The sequence below is a fragment of the Phascolarctos cinereus genome, unplaced genomic scaffold (assembly GCF_003287225.1).
Source record: "Phascolarctos cinereus isolate Bilbo 61053 unplaced genomic scaffold, phaCin_HiC Scaffold_726;HRSCAF=1367, whole genome shotgun sequence".
Taxonomy (NCBI): domain Eukaryota; kingdom Metazoa; phylum Chordata; class Mammalia; order Diprotodontia; family Phascolarctidae; genus Phascolarctos; species Phascolarctos cinereus.
In genome coordinates, this window is record NW_027556098.1 from 291,618,862 (window position 1) to 291,639,211 (window position 20,350).

The following is a 20,350-nucleotide window of genomic DNA, read 5'->3' on the forward strand; positions in this document are numbered from 1 at the left end:
ACAATAAATCTGATAACATAGCATATCAGAGAAATACTATTTTTATTATCATTTATGTATTACATTTTCAAGATGGTTTTGTAAGTAGAAATTCATGTAGTAATACATTGGAAAAATCTTTGCTTTGTCTTTGTTGACCCCAGAGCAGAGGATTTTTTTGTTTATAAGAGATAATTAATGCTAAGAAATAAAAGATATGAATGGCACATGTACTTAGATGTTGATGAGACTGTCAGCTTCAAGGATGATATATTATGAAGGGATGCTACTTTGCATAAGAAATATGTTTTTTTACTTTCAGATAAACAACAGCTGTTTCAGATAACTATGTATTCCTTCAATTAAAACAAAGTGCCAGTTCTTTCTGTTCTAATGAAGATTTCCCCCCATCATTTCACAAACAAACTTAACAGAATAGTACTGAGATAACATTGAATTTATCTAAATTTTAACTATCTTAAGAAAAAAATTGGAGTTGTAAGCATTTGGGAAAGAAAGGAAAGTTGTAAATTTAATAGAAATTTAATGAGTATTCCTTTTTTTTAGTATATTTTTGTTTGTTTAATTAAATATTTCTCAATTATACATAATTTTTTTAAACATTCTTTTAAAAATAATTTTGAGTTCCACATTTTCTCACTTCCTCCCTCCCTTCCTCCTTCTTTAAGAGGGCCAGCAATTTGATTATACATGTGAGGTTAATGAGTATTCCTTAATGAATAGTCTTTAAAATCAAGTAGTTTTAAAATCATTATTTTCATTCAGAGTTCTTAGGTTACATATTTCATTTCCTTCTTTAAAACCATGTGCATATCTGTCCTATTTATTCTTTTTAAAACATTTGTCCTATTTATTATATTTTAATGGAGCAGCAAAAAACATTTCCCAGCACCTGGTATGCTGCCAAGGTTCATAAATTTGGGTCATCTACTTTTAAATTCAGCAATTGAGTTAATATGGTCAGGGATTTTTGTAGGGGAAATGAACAAATAGAGAGCGTGATTGACTTGCCACTAATAGGTACAAAGACTTGAAGTGAAATGAATTAAAATCATCTTCTATATCAAGTTATCTATATTTCTGTTTCTTGGCTTAAAGAAATTGTAATGTTGAAGAGGAGAAGGCCTCAGGTGACTGTGACTATAACCAGTTGTTAAATCCTTTTTGGTCATGCATCCCCCAGTAAAAAAAAAAATGATTGACCACTTGCTCCAAATATGTATTTTTATTAATTTTAGAAATTATATATGTCTACAATTGTACTAATTTAAATAAGGTACATTTTAGAGCTTAGAGAAAAATGTAATTTTAAAAGGATGGGTAAAGATCAAACATTTTATCCATGAGTCTATACGGTCAGCCCTGTGTTTTAGGAAAACCACATGGCAGTTATATGGAAGATCTACTGGGAAGGGGAATGACTTGAGACAGGGAGAATAATTAGGAAGTAATCCAGGGGAAAATTTTGATAAGGACTGAACCAGAGTGGATGTTACGTAAGTAGAGGAGACAGGGTGAGGAGATGATGTGGAGATAGAAATGACAATAATTGCACTTGATTCAATATGTGAGGTGAGAGAAAATGGGAAAATGACTTTGGCAACAATGTGGAAAATACACTGGAATGGGAAGAGACTTGAGGCAGGAAGAGCATTTAGGAGGCTGTTGCAATGATGTACGCAAAGGGTGATGATTAAGCTAGCAGTTATGTGAATAGAGAGAAGTGGACAGATATGAGATGTTGTGGAGGTAGAAATGACAAGAACTGGAAACTGAATGGTTAAGTAGGGTGAAAGAGTCACGTCAAGATGACATTGAGGTGACACTGAAGATAACACTGAAGGTATTAATTTGGATGAGTAAAAGTATGATGATGCCCTAAATAAAAAAGGAAATTTGAAGAAGAGTGGGATTTGGGGGGAAATAGAATATAATTAGATCAGTGCTGCATATTGCAATCTGTGCATGCTCACACATTCTGTTACACTCACCTTGCCTCACCTACAATGAAAAGAGGGAAACAAGGCTTTTATGCTGGTAAGACAAGGTGAAACAATTGCAGAGCTGTCTGTCAGAAGAGATGGAAGAAGATAGAATCAGGAGTACAGGAAGAGTGGTTGGCCGTGGTGGAAAGAAGAACCACCAGTTCATCAGAGATTGAAATAAAAGAGGAGAAAATGGCGGATCTTGTGGAGGTTTGAAATGTAGGTTAACGGCAAGGATGGAATTCATAGCAAGGTCTTCATTTCTTAGTACAGTAGAAGTAATAACCCTCTCTTCTGACAAAGTGGGGGATGTGGTGTGTAGTGTGGGAGGCTTAAAGGGATCAAAGAGGAAGTTTGGAACCACTCCTGTGGGAAACGATTACCTTGCTATAGGGAGGGCCCACTTAAGATTAGATAGTTTAAATTTATGTTGGACCTAACTAGTATAGTTTGGTTACTTCCTCCATCACTGCTGCTACTCCTTAGCCATAGCATTCAACCTCAAATTGTTTGTTGTGATTTCATCTTTTCTTTCCTAATTCTACTGAATAGGTCTTCTCAAAGATTCTGTCAATTTTTCAGTGCTGAGGCTATAACTTTCTTCTTGATTTTGCTTTTTTGATCTTTTTGTTCCCTTGACATAACTGATCATACTTGTCTCCTCACCATCGTTTCTGACTGTAGGCTTGGTAAAACTGTTAGCAGCATAGGCTGTCAAAAATGTAATGCTCCTTAGAGTTCAAGTACTATCTATTGCTCTCTCATTTTACATAGAGGGAGGGTGAGGCCCAAAAAGGTTAAATAATTTGCTGAGACTACACATATACAGCTAGTTACTGGGAGAGCTAGGATAGGGACCCAGGTCTCCTTTTTCCCAGTATGTGATCTATTTTTCTACCATACCACTTGTAATGTTAGAACTCTCAGTCCAGCGGGTTTCATCTTATACTTTGCTTCTTTCTGAACTATTCACTTCCATTTTCCAACCTCTTATTTAGTTTTTGTCAGCTGACTTTGCTACTGTTCAAAAAAAATTACTCTCTACAGAGCTCAGTTTAGGGAGTTCTGTATTGATCCTTTGATACCAGGTGACCTGATAATTTCCTTCCTTACCCAGGCTGCACTGAATGTCATTGTATTTATCCCATCTTTCCTGTGATACATTGCACTCCACTGCTGTTTAGCCTTCCTGCTGTGTACTTGGTATGTTTTTCCTACAATGCCCCTAGATTCTCTCTTCCTTGCCCCCGGATTTTCCCCCACACTTAAGAGTGACTGAAGTAATCACTTTGCCTCCTTAAATTATTCTAGCTCACAAAGTGTTAAAATATCCATACAGTTTAAAATGTGAGCATCAGCCAGGCTATAGCTGTTCCATCATGACCTTTTTTTTTTATACCTGGAGGTGTAGGTCAGAAACTGTTTCATTATCCTCATGTATCTGCCTAGGTACTCGTTATAGTTGCTTATTAGATATGCAGATGCTATACAAATGAATGAATGAATCAGTATACAAGTTATCTTGAAACATAAGCTGTCAGAAGACAAGGACCTATAGAACACCAAAGTTTATTCAGACACATAGGATAAATGCTAAATGAAATTGCTCATGCAATCAGTTTGACAGTTATTATTCCAATTTATAGTATTTTAGAGGTTGTCTTTATGAATTTGGTTCCACCCAATAAGCATTTATTATGCATTTGCAATGTACTAAGTACTGTGCTAAGTACTGGAGATAAAAAACTAAAAGTATAATGGACCTGCCATCTAGCAACTTACATTCCAGGGTGGGAGGTAATGTAGCAGAGAACAGCATGTACACAGATAGATATAGATAATATATTATCACAATAGACATTAGGTATACAAAAATGATTTAGTTGGAATTATACTAACTAGTTGCATCAAGAAAGACCTTGTTGAGGAAGTCGCATTTTCGCTGATCCTTGAAGAGAGCCAAGGTTTTAAGAGTTGGATGAAGAGACAGAGCATGCCAGATATTGGGGACAGCTTGTGTAAAGGAAGGAGATGGATTGCCATGCCTAAAGAATACCAAGTAATCTGGATTGACTGGAACATAGAGTGCATCAGGCAGAATGACATGTTTCTCAACAGGATTTTGACATGATATACAATTATAAATAAAAATATTATTACAAATAGATTGGTTTATAATTTGCTCTTTGAGACGTAAGCAGAATAATTATGAAGGGAAGAAAAAAATTGTTTTTAATTTAACTGAGAATTTTAAGTTCAAGAAAACCAGCAGCTATAGACAGTGGGGAAAATGTGCCAATACTCCATTATAAGAATCATGGGAGAACTAGCACTTTAGCTGGTTGCTTTTACATTTGTCAGTTTCTAGAAGTAATTGCTCCTGTTGTCTAGTGAGTTGCTGCTATACCCTGTACCCCCCACACAATACAACATATTTAGTCTGGAAAGTAGCGAGAGCCAGGTGAACCTAAGCTATATTTGAGGCAGTTTTTAAGTTCATGGATTATACCTGGTTTTTAATTGGTAACTGGAAGTTAGCAAGGTAATGATGGGAAATGTGATCAATTCTAGTATCTTCTCTCTGTTGGCCATTTCCAATTTATCCTGCATATATAGCTATTTAGTTGGACTCAGTGGCTTAAGCATCTCTCATGATTATAAATTAGAAAGTAATTACAGATCTGTAATGGTAGAGGGACTTTACCTGGACACCCTCCACTCCCCAAAAAAAATTCCCCTAAAAAAAATTACCACAGCACATTGTACATCATAGGTTCTGCTTATTGAATTGCTCTCTAATCACAATGTTAGCCAAAAGTTGAATCTCTACTAGTAATAGCTAGCATTTATATAGCACTTTAAGGTTTGCAAGGCTTTTTACAAATATCATGTCATTTTATCTTCATGACAATTCTGTGAGCTGAGTGCTGTTATTCTCTTCATTTTACAGATGAGGCAGACAAAGATTAAATGACTTGCTCAAAATCACACATCTAGTAAGTGTCTGAGGTTTTGAATTCAGTTCTTCCTAACTCCAGGTTCAGTGATGTATCCACTGAGCTACCTAGCTGCTAAAGTGCTTAGTCTTTCCATTTAACCATGTAATTTGATAAACATTAAGGGCTTCTCCTGGATCGAAAAAGTGGCAAGTCACTCTTTTTTTTGGGGAAAATTATATGCCATAGTCTTTGGTAATTTAAGAGATATTATAAGCATTCTTTTGGATGATGTGAATGCATAGATCATCACTTGGTCCCATTTAATTCCATCAGTGAAGTACAAAATGAGCCCCTAAAAGTTTGACTTTGCTGCCATCTTCTGGCAGTTATTTTGATGAACTCTATTAGCTATAAAGCTGATAAACCACACAAACCCATAAGTTCTGCAGCTTGAGCATTCTTTTATCTTTTATTAGTGTTTTAAAATTTGCTTTTGAATTGAACTAAACCCTCAGGCAAGCCCTTCTATATAGATTTGATTTAAAAAATTAAATCTTGTCTCAAATTGAAATATACAAAATTTCTAGTTTTTTTCTCTCATCCACTAAAATGGAACAACAATAATTATATATATATGTAATATATATATATATATATATAATATAATATATAATATATATATATATATATATAATGACAACAATAATAATATATAGCATTTATGTAGTGATTTAAGGTTTGCGAAATGCTTTAAATATGATAATTCACTTGAGCAACCCTATGAGGTAGGTGCTATTATTATTTTCTCCATTTTATAGATGAAGAAACTGAAAGACTTTAAATGATTTACCCAGGGTCACATGGCTAATAAGTGCTTAAAGTCCTGTCATTCCTGGGATGTGCTTTTAAAGTCAGAACATATGGGGGAATGTGTTTAAAGAAATTTATATTGAAATTATTTAGTAAATTATTTTATGAGGCTCTGCAGAGAGCCGTTGACCAAGATGTGCAATTTCGACATTCTAAGTGGCTGTCAGAAACAGAACCCCAAAGGTACTTGAAGAAAAGAAAAAACGTCATTTGTTCTATACTGTTGTCTACTTTCTACAGCATCTGCAGAACTCTAATGTGTCATGAAGAGCTAAAGTCTAGAGAAGCAGAGGATGGTAGATTACCATTATTGAGAATTTTTAGTGGTTTTTAAAAATCTTCCACTGCTACAGGATTATTTTTCTTAGCTTCTTCTTGTCTATTCAGCTCTCAAATGAAAAGAAATATTGGGCCTCAGGACATTTGGTTGTTTTGATGAAAAGGTTTCTTCTAGGTTTTCTTCAAAACATTCTCTAATATTTTCATTTTTGCCTCAGAGGACACTGTAGTAATATATCCCTGACTACATCCTTAGATGGAACAGGGAATTGTGTATTAGAACTTAAGAAAACTAAAAAGAAATATTTCAGTAGGATGCCTTGTAAGCACATATTGGATATATGCTTTGGTCTTATTTTTTATCCATCTGCATAGTTATGTGTTTATTACATGCGTTTCTATAAATCAGATTATATTTTAAAGCAACAGTTTGATTTCTGTAGGCTACAATTTAGGCATCTAGGCAGAATACATGGTGTGTGTGTGTGTGTATTTTGACAAACCTGAATAGCTAAAAAGGAATGTTATCTTAATTAATGGTATTATATCTGATGTTCAGTAGTAACTGTAAATTTGTATGTATTGAGTAATGCAAAATTCCTAATGGAATATAACCCTTAATATATTATTCATAAGTAATTAATGCAATTCCCCTTATTTTGGGTAATTATGGTTCTGTAAGAGTCAGATAAGAGGAGAAAAACCATCAATAAAAATATGAAATTTTTAGAGAAGCTAAATAAGCAGTTAAAATTATTTCTCTCCAGAGAACCAACATACTTTTTGAATAGTTGGCAATCTCTAAGAAGAAAAAAGCAGAATTATTTTTGTACTTAGAAGTAGAATCTAATTTATGTGATAGAAATTATAATGTATCTACCAACTGAAGCTTTAGGCTTGTTATTTTCCCCAAGGAGAATGACAGGATTCATTCTGTGTATAAAAATTGATTCAAGTTTCATTTATCTCATAACTACATACAAGGCAGATGCCTTTTCTCCTCCCCATCCCATATAAATTCCTTGAGGACATGCACTTTTGACATCAAGGCTGAAAGATGAGAAAAAAGTCCACAGTCTCTCCCATAGACGACCTTGCATTCTGCTAGGGCAAACAAAGGTTCTTAATCTTATTGTGAGTCATGGACTTCTGCATTCTGGCAAAGCATATGGACTTCTCAGAATAATGTTTGATGCTTGCATTCATAATTGAAGGAAATCCTAACTTCCAGTTTGAGGTTAATGAAAATAAAGATGTAATTTTTTTTTCTCCATTCAAATTCAAGGAGCCCCTGTAATCTGTCCACAGACCTTTTTGGGGGGTGGTCCAGTTAAGAATCCCCATATGATGGGGGTAGGATATAGGATAGGGAATGATAGGTCAAGAAGAGGGGATCCATATAAATTACTGTAGCAGAATTAAAGAAGAAAATATTTTCATATTTTGCCTCTCTGAACTGAGCCTTGAAGGAAAATAAGGCATCTGAGAAACTGAGTTGAGCAGGAAGTGCACTGCACACAGCAGGTGCTTATTTGCTTAATTAAAATGAATATTAAAGTATCAGGGAAGGCTAATTGAAATAAAATTTAATATCTGGGTATCAAAGAAGACTCCATCTTTAGCTGAACCTTGAAGAAAGATGTGAGGATCATTGATCTAGAGCAGGAAGAGACTTCAGAGGCCCTCAAGGCCAAACGTATCATATTATAAATGAAGCATTCTGAGGCACAGAGAGGCTAGGTGACTTACCCAGGGTCATACAGGCAACAAACATCAGATGGCATCTGAACCCAGGTTTACTTACTCAAAGCCTGTATTTTTTACATTGAACCATACTGACTTTCCAAACTGTCAGACATCACAGTGTTGCTAAGCCCTGGGAATCGAAAAAGAGGCACAAGACGGTATCTCTCCTCAAGGAGCTTACAGTGTAATGGGGGAGAAAACAAATAAATATGTACAAATAAACTATATACAAGGTAAATCAGAAATAATTCAAGGAGGGGAAGGCATTAGATTTGGAGGGGGGCGCGGTTCGGAAGGGCTTCCTGTAGAAGATAGGATTTTAATTGAACTTAAAGGAAGCCAGTAAGAGAGCTTTCCAGTCATAGAGGTTAGCCAGAGAACATGCCTGGAGCTGAGAAGTGGAAGGTCTTCTTCGTGAAACAGTGAGGAAGCCAATGTTACTGGATCAGAGTACACATTGGGTACTAAGGAAGGTATAAGAAGACTAGAAAGATAGGAGGGGATTAGGTTATGAAGGTCTTTGATTGCCAAACAATAATTTCCTATTTAATTCTCGATGGCAATTGGGAACCACTGGAGTTTATCGAATAGGGGTGGAGTGTGATATAATTAGATTAGCATATTAGGAAAAATAACTTTATTGACTGAATGGAGGGTGGTTTGGAGTGGAGAGAAGCTTGAGGTAGGCTGAGCCACCAGCTGGCTACTGCAATGATCCAGGCTTGAGGTGATGAGGGCCTGTATCAGAGTGGTGGAAGTGTCAGAGGAGAGAAAGGTACATATAGGAGATGTCACAAAAGTGAAATTGACAGGCTTTGGCAAGAGATTTGATATGGGGTGGGGGGGTAAGTGAGAGATAATGAGGAGTCAAGCATGCTACCTACATTGCCAGCTTAGTAGTATAGAGGGAGAAGAGAAGAGGGTTCAGGACAAAGCACTGAGGGACACCTACTGTTAGAGGGTATGATCTAGAAGAGGATCTAACAAAGGACACCTAAAAGGAGTGATGTGATAGGTAGGAGGGAAACCAGGAGAGAAAGGTGTCCCAAAAACCTGGAGAGAAGGGATTATCAAGGAGAAATGGGTGATCAATAATGTAAAAGGCTGAGGGGAGGTCCGGAAGAATGAGGATTGAGACAAGGCCACTTGATTTGGCTGCTGGACATCACTGGTAACTGGAGAGAGCAGTTTTGGTCAAATGATAATGTCAGAAGTTAGAGAGTATTATGTTAGTCCAGGTAAAAGGTGAAAAGTGCCTGAACTAGGGTGCTTGGTCATGTGAGAGGAGAAAAGAAATGGTGCAAAAACTTGCTCAGTAAGCCTTTATTAATCATACATTATGTGCCAGACACTGGGGGAGATACTTAGCTGGGGATATAAATACCAAAAACTGAAACTGTCTCTTGCCTCAAGGAACCTTCATTCCATTAAATGAAACATGTGCATATGCAACATATGTACAAGGCAAATATAGGCTGAGTGAATCAGGAAGCCCTCATATTTGAGTAGGGCAGCTAGTTGGTGCAGTGGGTAGAGTACTGAGCCTGGAATCAGCAAGACCTGAGTTCAAATCCAGCCTTGGACAATCACTAGCTGTGTGACCCTGGGAAAGTGGGATTAAGTGACACAACTAGTAAGTCTAAGGCTGGATTTGAATTTGGGTCCGCCTGACTGCTGCCCCAAGTCTAAGGATTTTAATATGTGGAGTTGAGTTATGAAGGTAGAATTAATAGGAATTGGTAGATGATTGGATTTTGAGAATCAGTATCAGCGTTGATTCCAAATTTTCAATTTTTTTGTGACTATGATATTGGTGTCTTCAACAGATATGGGGAAGAGTAGCGATTTTGGAAGGAAGATGATGAGTTCCGTTTTGTACATATTAAATGACAACAGAACTTATTTATTATAGAAATTGAGACTGTTTCTGGACTTTGTGGGGGGGAAAAGCCCTGCAATTCAGTTGGCAGTTTCAATCTGTGATTTCTTTAGTGATTGGCTACTCCAAATCCCTCTTTACTTCCTCATTCTGTATTATTCTTGTTCATGTTTAACTACAAATCCTTTAAGGAGCATTTACCATTTCAGTGGGTCAAATTAGCGTATTCATTGACTGGCTATCTCTTTCCCCACTTGGCGCAAATACCCTCCAGCTGCTCTTTCAGTAAAGAGTGTGACAATCTACTATCCCATGTTTCTACTTACTATCTCTCCCTCCTTTCTTGCCTCTCTGCTCCTTTCTTCCTATCTATGTCAGCCCTGGAAAGGTTTCCAGTGTCCATATACTGCTCTTTCCTTATATGCCGTTATGTCCTCTGAATTCCTGTTCTGTTGTTAACAGACTGTCCTTAATTTTAGATTTTTGTCCTTCTACTCTTTCTCTAATGTTATTTTTATATAAATTTTGCATGTATTTCTTTGTGTACATGTTGATTTTAACTAACAGATTATAAGCTCCTTGAGGGCAGGGACTGTTCCTTTTTCTTTGTATTCTTTGTAATAGAGGGAGTAGCCAACCCACTAAGGACTTCACAGATAGAAATTACCAACTAAATCACAGGACTTCTGCACTTAGCACAGTTCTTGAGCATACAAAGAATCAATCTCACCCTCAAAGAATTTACGTTTTATGGAGGGAGGCAACATGTACACATGGAAGTATAGACACAATATAGGATAGAGACAGGGACTGGACCTGTGATTTCATTGATATAGATAATTAATATAGGTAATTCTTAGGTAAGGGAGCACCTTCTACAATGGCAAGTTCGCGTCTTCTGTGCAGTTCACAGTTTTTCTAGAGAGCTGTCTAGACCACCGAAAAGTTAAATAACTTGCTCAGGGTCAGGTAGGCAGTATGTGTTGGAGGCAGTATTTGAATCCAAGTCTTCCTGGTTTCTAGGCCAGACCTCTAACCATTGTACCACACTGCCTCTCTTCTGAAATATAAATAAGATAAATTCAAGGTAATTTGGAGTTTGGGGAGAAGGCACTAACAGTTGTGGAGAGAATCAATAAAGACTTCATTGGGAAGATAATATTTGAATTAAGCTTTGAAAGAAACTAGGAATTGTTATAAGTGGTGATGGAAGGAGTATGATCTTGGCAGGGGGGGAAAAATTCATTGTAAAGAGACAGACTATGTAATGAAAGCCGGTTTGTCCAGACTTAAAGAGTGCATTAATATGTTGCCTTTGTTTTAAGGCAAAATAAATATCTAAACCAGTATTATATAAGACAGAAATCCTAAAATATGCTCAGTGTTTGGGAGTAAGCTTTAACTTAATTGTACATTTAGGTTCAAGGAAGAGTAGTTAATCCTGTGAATATCATGATCATAGTCAGTTCCAGTGCTGAGGCAAACTCAGAACATAGTTCACTGAAAAGGGGCTGAAAATCAGTTTCTGGTAGCTACAGTTCCCTAATCACATCGTCTCCCATGTTAGGAGACACCCTTCCATTGACACAAGGAAATTGGCAGGATAACCATTTCCTTTTTCACTTGACCTGTGATGCTTTCAAAGACAATATTTTCTTTTAAAAAGAAAATTAACATATTTTGCTTTTATATAACATATATTTCCCAATTTATCCTTCCTCCTTCAGCTCAGTTTAGCAAAACTAACTAGTACACGGACCAAGTCTGACATTGTATACAGTGCTCTTTACCCAAAGTTGCCTATCTCTGTTTAAAAAAAAAAACAAAAGAAACAACCAAGTAGGAAAATACCTTCTCATTATCTTTGCCCAAACTTGCTTATTGTGATTTCACACAGTATGCGTTTGATGATTGCTTATTGACTCATTCAGTCTGGATGGATTTATTGTTCTTTTCATTTATTTACATTGTTTTCATTTTGTATGCTGTTTTCTTGGTTTTGCCTACTTTGCTTTAGAGCAGTTCATGTATTTCTTCCCATGGTTCTATGAATTCTTCATAGACATCATTTCTTACTGCAGGGTAATATCCATATGCCATAATTTGATTAACTATGCCCTAATCAATGGACACATACTTGGCTGCTCTTTGCTACAAAAAGGACCACTAACATACTTTTGGCATATGCAGGACCTTCCTTTTTGTCCTTATCCTCCTAGGTTTTATACTTGACATTGGAATCTTTGGGCATTTTCGCCATGGATATTTTCAGTGTTCTCATTACACCTTTCTTTTTGTCCCTCCAGCTTTTGTCTTTCCTTCAGGGATTATTCACCTTTTACCATGAAGGATATGAACTGGCTCAGGAATTTGCACCCTACAAGCAGCAGTTGCAGTTCAATTTACAGAATGTAAGACTCTCTACATTAATGCCATGTTATAACTAAGTGGAGGTTTTATTCATTAGAACTTTCTTTTTTTTTTCCTTAATAGTATTTTATTTTTTCCAGTTATATGTAAAGATAGTTTTCAACATTCATTTTTGTAAAACTTTGAGTTCCAAAATTTCTTCCTCCTGCCCCTCCTCAAGACAGCAAGCAATCTGATATAGATTATACATATAGTCATATAGCTACTTTCTAACAAACCATTTAAACCATGAACTTTCTCAGAAAACAAACTGTACCTACATTCAGCCCTCAATAATTAGAACTGGCAGAGAAGTTGACAAAGAGCAAAGACAAAGGCGACCATGTGAATTGCCAAAGCATCTGAATGAGAATATCTCAGGGAAATTGTGAGCAACAGGAGGACACAGTGGACCAAGGAGTCAGAGGGCCTGCATTTAAACTATAGTTCTGCTTCTTGTGACCTGTGTGAACTTAGGGAAGTCACTGGACTACTTTGGGCCTCAGTTTCTAAAAAATGAGATGCTTGGACCAGATGATCTGTCTCTAAGTCCTTTCTAGGTCTCAGTATGTTATGAGTTTCACATGTATAATAGGGAATAGGTTAGAAAGGAGAGTGCTTGAGAGAAAAAGTCATAGTCATTGTGGCCTGACAAACAACTGTTTTACTCAAGTGAAAAATGTTTTTAAAATGAAAGAAATTTTTTTCTGCTTAAAAATTTTAAATAATTTTTAAACTTTCTCCAAAGCATACGTGTTTTTTTTAAAATCTACTTGGATGATCTTTCTTTAAAAAAAACAAAACTGAACTAAAAAAAACAACACTTCCCCCCACCCCATACTTATGGGGAGAGTGGTACTTGTTGATAGATTTTTTTATATGATTTTCAATACTTTTTGACATTCTAATAATAAAAATAATAGGTAGCATTTTCATAGTGCTGAAGGTTTACAGGGCATTTTACCAATATTTCATTTTGTCTTCACAATAACTATGGGAGGTCAGTGATGCTATCATAATTCCCATTTTGCCAGTGAGGAAACTGAGGCATAGAAAGGCTAAGCAACTTGCTCAGGGTCAGTAGTAATTATCTGAGGCCAAATCTGAACTCAGATCTTCCTAACTTCAGGTCCAGTACTTTATCTACTCTGCTGCATAGGTGCCATTTTTAAAATGTCTCCATTTTGAAGTTATTTTATTATTGCCAGCCACTGCAAGTTTGCCTTGACATGAGTTGTAAGTTGATACTAAATGAATTATTCAACCAAGAAGTGAATAAGTTAGAAACTTTGGGAGATTCATTAACTGTTTTCAGGTCCTTTCGTTTATTAGAATAGTGATTAGAGTCTGGTTTATTACCAATGAGAATAGTATTTATAGAAAGCAATTCAATGTTCATATTTTTTAGGAAATCAACTGAAAGAATTATGCTGACTCAAAACTATTGTATAAATTTGAAATAAGGATGCTTTTTTTAAATCTATGGCCACTGACTTGTACCAGGGCTTGGAATGAGAAAGGAGGGAGGGAACAAATTGTAACCGTGTAGGTATAACTCAAGAAAACTTAGGAAAACTTCTCACTAAATCATTTTAATTTGGGATAAATATTTCAAATAATTCCAAAATGGAATTTATTTTTATACTGTGAACAGTTAAGGGATACAGTAGGGTAGCAGAATAGGTAACTAGAACTAAAGAGAGAGGGAAAAAAAGAAGACACAGAAAGATGAAGAAATGCAAACTGAAAGAGAGGTGGAAGAGAATGTGTAAAACAGACGCAGAAACTGGCACATGCAGAAAGATAGGCATGTGTACATTATGATTAGACATAGACATAAACTTTTAATATGTTAAAATGCTACTGCAAAATTATTTTAACGTGTTATATCCTTGCAACTCTAAGAATAATTGGTGATATTTCAGTTTGATAATTGTCATCTAGACTGTAAGAAATGAAAGTTGAAAGTTGGGTCTGACTTTTTAGCTGAAGATTCCTGACCCTTGGTTTATATGTTTACTTCTAAATAAACTATCAAATTATTTTTTTTCTCTTTCAGACAAGAAATAATTTTGAAAGCACTCGTCAAGAGGTAGAGAGATTAATGCAGAGAATGAAATCTGCAAATCAAGATTACCGTCCTCCAAGTCAATGGACAATGGAAGGGTATCTTTATGTACAAGAGAAACGTGAGTCAAATCTTATGATTTACCAGTAGGCAAAAAAAAAAAAAAAAGAAACTTGTTTAATAAGTGTTGCATTAACTGCTGACCAGGTTAGCAATATCTTGAGAGGGAGAGGCATGAAATTGCTAAGCATTGTAGTATCTTTTAAGTTTTAGTATGCTGGTGATACAAATATAAAATGAAACAGTCCTTGCCTTCTTGGTGCATATGTTCTAATAAGGATTAAATTCATAAAGGGGAGTAGGGGCCAGGAAGGGAGTTTTGATTTGGAGAATCACAAGGATGCTGAATGAAGCAGTATAGAATTAGATTGTCATGCCCTTTCCAAAAATAATAGCAATATTGATTTGTTCAGTGTTCCCAGAGCAAGAGTTGAAAAATTAAGGGTGTAGGTGGAGTATCAAGGCAGATGGCAAAATGATGCAATCAGCTAGGTACAGTGACATGCTGTGGAGATAGGGCCTTATCTGTAAAACCTGAGATGGAGTTTTATTAACCTGTGTGTGACAAAAAAAAAAGCCCAAACAAACCTGAGTGACAACTAATTACAGTACTCAGCTATTCTTGACACTTATTTCCTGACCTTCCATTTAGACTTCAGAGTGCCAGCTTGACACCAAATAACTAGCCAATTTTATATCTGAAAAAAATAACTAGATATAGAATTAAACCGACCCTATTAAAAGAGCCCACAATTATATGAGTGCAAAGATGATTTTTCTTGATACAGACTTTTATTTTTACTTTATGTGAACTTTTGAATGAAGATTTAGTTACTAAGTTTAAGCTCTAAAATGGATTTATTCTTTGCCACATTCATTCAAAGACATAAGCCCTAATCTCAAACAGTGTGTCAGTGTTCACTATTATCTGCAAGAAAAATAGCACTCAGGCTTCTGAAATCTAACTGGTTTTTCCCAAGTTTGTCTCTCACTTGTCCGGGCCTGACCTGAAGCCTCATATTCATTGTCCAAGTTCTAATCAGGGTCTTTGAGTTGTCTGACATGTGCCTGCTCTTTGCTGTGTTATGCAGTCAGTCTTGAGGCTTTTATTCCTAAGACTGTAAGCCTTGGCTTTACTCAGTTTCTGGTTCCCCAGGTTTAGCTCATTGGTCAATATATGTTATAAACAATAACAGTCTCATATGAGCTTAGTCCTTCCACTGCACACATGACATCTGCCTTAGCTATTGCTCTGTTATAGATGTGTTAACTCATGGGGGCATATCGTCTTTACAGATGTCATTATGTTATGCAGGATATTATGGACTATATAATCCACTGTACCCATAGTTCCAAATGGCATACCATTTCATCGTTAAAATTTTTTTATTATGTTTAGGATAATGCTGAAATTGTTTGCATTTACTGAGTAAACGTAGACTAGGCACCAGGTAGAGAAATATCAAAAGTGTTCTAGGTCTAGCTCTTCTAATTCATCTTGAAGAGTTTTTGATTTATTGAAGTTCTTAATGCCCTTCTGAACATCAGTCACTGGGACTCATGCTGACCTTAGAAACATTTGCCACTAGGGAAAAATGTAGGCCTGCCTTGGGAAGAGGTAGCTAAGTGTTAGCTCATAGAGGACTTTTAGTTGGAGTAAACTTTGGACTCATCAATAAAGATTATGTTTACATAGTAAGGGGAAAATCTTAATAGAAAATTGTTGATCTAGTTTTAAAATTATTTTATTGATCTAGTTTGATTATTTCTACTTGTAAGCCATTGTGCAGAAATCTGTCATTCACACAAACCAATAATGCAGCTGATTTTTTTTAAATGCTTATTTCTTTTGCCACATATGGAAGGAAAGCAGTAAAATTTTGGATACTGTAAGGGAAGTGATGTGGAGATAGGGTCTTACCTGTAAAGATTGGGATAGAGTTTCTAGGAACATTTCTAATGCAGAGCAAAACAGTGGATTTATTTTTATAATTGCAAGCTATACGATGAAGTAGAAATGGCATTTAAGATAGCTTCAGGATAAGCACCTGGATCTGACCAAATACCTAAATACGCACCTGGATCTGACCAAATACCTAAATACATACTATACATATGCACATATACATATGTATGTATGTATGTATGTATACATACATATATGTATGTATGTATGTATGTATGTATACATATATATATATATTGCTGTTTTTTAGTCATTTCAGTCATGTCCAACCCTTTGTGACTCCATTTGGGGTTTTCTTGGCAAGGATATTTCAGTGGTTTGCCATTTCCTTCTCTAGCTCATTTTTACAGATGAGGAACTGAGGAATTTAATGTGACTTTCCCAGAGTCATACAGCTAGTAAGTGCCTGAGGCCAAATTTGAACTCATGAAAATGAGTCTTCCTGATCCCAAGCCCAGTACTCTTATCTACACGCTACCCACTGCCCCCACTGCCCTCACTGCCCCCACTTTCCCTCACTCTCTATTATTCTCTTTCTCTTTATGTATGTGTATGTATATATGTATATATGTATATATGTGTATATATGTACATATGTATATATGTGTATATATGTATATATGTATATATAATATATAAAATATATCTGATGTAAAATATATAGATGTTTTATATGTGGTGTGTGTATATACAATAATCATACTCTGTTACCTATATTTACTTGCGTATTCTCCATATAGCTTTTCCAAATTCGAAGTTGGTTGGTGAATTTCCTGTTTCTCCATCCATATCTTTAGATAACTACATTCTTTCCCCTCATTGGAATAGATTCTCTTTGTGTGTTCACAATTTCATTTTTGACAGCTTCCTTACCCTGCCTGTAGAATTTTAGTTCATGAGATCTTGTTATCCTTCCTCTAAACACTTTGAAAACTGCTTTCTTAAAATCTAGTGTGCATTCCAGAATACACTCAGCTTTATTCCCCCTTTCTATTACAGACTTTCATAGGGACTGATAATTTCCCTTCAACATTCCCAGTATTTCTATCCTAGCTTCTGGGTCTTCCCTGTTTTTTTTTAAAAAAAATTCCCTTTGTTGATTCTTCTACTTTTTGAAGGATGAAATTACCATTATGGCAAATCAGGAAATGATGAGCTGTTCTTTTGGCAGAGAAAGGATTACAGCAGGTCTCAGGATGATTTAGATCTTTCATCACTACTAGATCATGCCTCTTTGCCAGACTTGTGATCTATTTCCCAGGCTGATAATCTGTTTTCTCTTTCTGTCCAGTTGATCCATTGTTTACTCTAATACAAAAATTACTTCTTTTTCTGTTTTCACTGATCTGTACCATACCCTTCTGGGTCCTGGATTTCCTCACATTAGTGCTTCTTCCTAGTACATAATACTACCTCCTCCATTCCCCCAGTAATTTCTTTTATTGCTATTAGGGTAAAATATAAACTTCCTAGCCTGGCATTTCAAACCTTCCTCTACCTGACAGCCTATCTTCCCCTACTTTTTTCTATCATTCCTATTCACTAATGGTGCGTTCCAGGAAAATTAGAGTACTCATTGTTCCCCTAAACTTTGCATTCCATTTCTTGCCTTTATGGATTTACATAAAGTATCTCCTATTCCAGAAGTGTACCCCTGCTTTTTGCTTTTAAGAATGTTTATCATCCTTTAAGACTCAACTCAAGCAGGTGTCACCTCTTTAGGGAAACCTTACTTGAACCCTATCTTGATTATTAGTGTTTTCTTCAAATTGAGATATATTTACTTAACTATGTATGTGTTGTGTCTACTCCCTTTTTCTTTCTTCCAGTAGAATACAAACTTCTTGAGGGTAGGGGCTCTTTCATGTTTGTTTGTTTATTGCTTTTTAGCCCTAGTGCTGGCATACTGTATATAGTTCAATCAGAGTTTATTTAATTGATTGGAAATTAAGTTGTCACTTTTCCAGTGTAAAGGATGATGATGATGATGATGATTAGCAGTATTAATATAGTCTAACAGATTTCAGTAATGCAAACAAATAGCTCCTTAGTAATCTCGAACCTACTGACTTGGGGGTATTTTATTTGTTTTAATTTTAAGTTGGGCACAGCTCCCCCCACCCCAAGATATGTTTTTTAAACTTTTAATTTTCCTTTAGTACATTACAGATTTCTGATCCTGATGACATCTGAGGACAGTTGGCTCAATCTCAGGCAAACTCAAAAGAAATTAGTATGTGCAATAAATATTAAAAGTAAATGCACACATTTTTTAAATTTACGATATTCATGTGAAAAGAAATCTTTAAACAACCTAGATGTTGTTGATGATATGGATAGAAAATGGTTTATTCCAGTGCAGGTCAGCACTTCTTCTGCTCTTTATATTTTTAGAGAATCGTTTTGGGGTACTGACCTACTAAGTGACTTGCCCGAGTCCCATAACCTATATTTGTCAGTGACAGAACTTAAATTGAGGTCTTCCTGACTTTGAGATGGGCTTTTCTTCATAAACTATACCAAACTACCTCTTTACTTATAAACCATGAAAAATACCACTTTGACTGAATGTTAAAAGAAGCAAAAAATACCTTTCATGAAATACCTGCTTAGTTAACAACCATTATTCTATACATATTTTTTTAATGTTTCACCTTCCTCTTCTGTCATTTTAAATCAGAAACAAGGTCTCCATCCATTATGCCACAGTGTAAATAATGCTGTTATGTCACAAATCTCTTTAGAATGGCGATGGCATGAAAAGTGTTTCCATAGCCTCAGCATTCCTGCAATAAAATTTTCCTTTTTGTTGTATTGCATTCTGTATATCAGAATTATTCACAAATATTATAAACTGTGAATAATTAATAAAAGTTCCTAAGTCTGAATAGAAAAAATTACAATAATCCTTTTTGTTTTGTAAGGTACTTTATACCCCATCATTTGAAAATTGGAGGGATTTATGCATTGAAATTAAATATGACTCCAGGGGCTTTTAAATAAAAAATATTTTTGATTCCTTTACATTTTTCTCCATTTAAACATGTTTATGTTAAATTCATTGGCATATGGTTTTGAGGCTTGGCCAGCAATAATATCATTTATTACAGTGATGACTAGAATACTTCAAGCTTTCAGATTCATGCTACCCAAGATGGAGACATGATGGAGGAAGAGGTTTCTAATTTGTGAATCTAATTAAAAGTCTATGAAGGTAGGTTCAAATACCTGCTCTTTCTTACAGAGTCTGGGTCACAAGATAATCAACTTTCTTAATGGAAAATTGAGTGAACATATTAGTACAGAGTTGAGCTAAAATGAAACTTGTGTTGTACAAATTCAGTATGGTTTATTGTAATAGATACGTCTGATTCCTCTAAAGAGTAAAATTATAAATGGAAACAGTGCACATTCTTGACATATATAAAGGTAAGGAGAAAAAATACAAAGGAAAAATATGCTTGCTTCATTAAGTAGCAAAGGACAAAATTAAAGACCACTTACTTTGAAGGGATCTGGTCATTAATTTTATTTGCGGTTAAAAAAAGTCCAGCCATTCCAAGGTCAGTCATCCTTTTTTGAGAGAGTTTATATAATTTCTTTTTTGTTTTCATATTGCTTATGAAACTTTCCACACAATGCTTTGTTTAAAAAGATGCTAGTAAATTATTACTCAGCATGGAAAGGCAAAGGTTGTCTCCTTTATGCATGGTATGTGACAATCTTCTCTTAACATCTTAGCAGTCAGTCAGTCAGTAAGCATTTATTAAGTTCCTACTATGTGCCAGGTCCTGTACTAAGTGCTGGGGACACAAAAAGAGGCAAAAGACAGTTCCTGCCCTCAACCAGCCCACAGTTTAATAGGGGAAACAACCTGTAAACAAAAATGTACAAGCAAGCTACGTACAGGATAAATAGGAAATTTAGGAACAGAGGGAAAGTACTAGAATTAAGAGGTGTTGATAATAGATTCTTTTGGAAAGTGGGATTTTATTTGGAACTTGAAGGAAGCCAGGAAAACCAGAAGGTGGAGATGAGGAGGAAAAGCATTATGGTATTGTGATATATATATACCATACAACAAAGACAGTTATTTGATTTCTTGCAGAAAATAATTTATGAAAGCTGCAGAAAAGGGAATTTCTCAAC

At 35.5% G+C, this 20,350-nt stretch overlaps 1 protein-coding gene across 1 annotated transcript in view; it reads left to right on the forward strand.

Annotated features, from left to right (window-relative positions):
• The window catches only part of ARHGAP42 (Rho GTPase activating protein 42), a 392,658-nt gene that overhangs the window by 285,268 nt on the left and 87,040 nt on the right, over positions 1-20,350 (forward strand). Inside the window, exons 7-8 of the mRNA XM_020996109.2 lie at positions 12,005-12,109; positions 14,167-14,296. Of these exons, the coding sequence (XP_020851768.1) occupies positions 12,005-12,109; positions 14,167-14,296 (235 nt within the window). The remainder of the gene's footprint in view (positions 1-12,004; positions 12,110-14,166; positions 14,297-20,350) is intronic.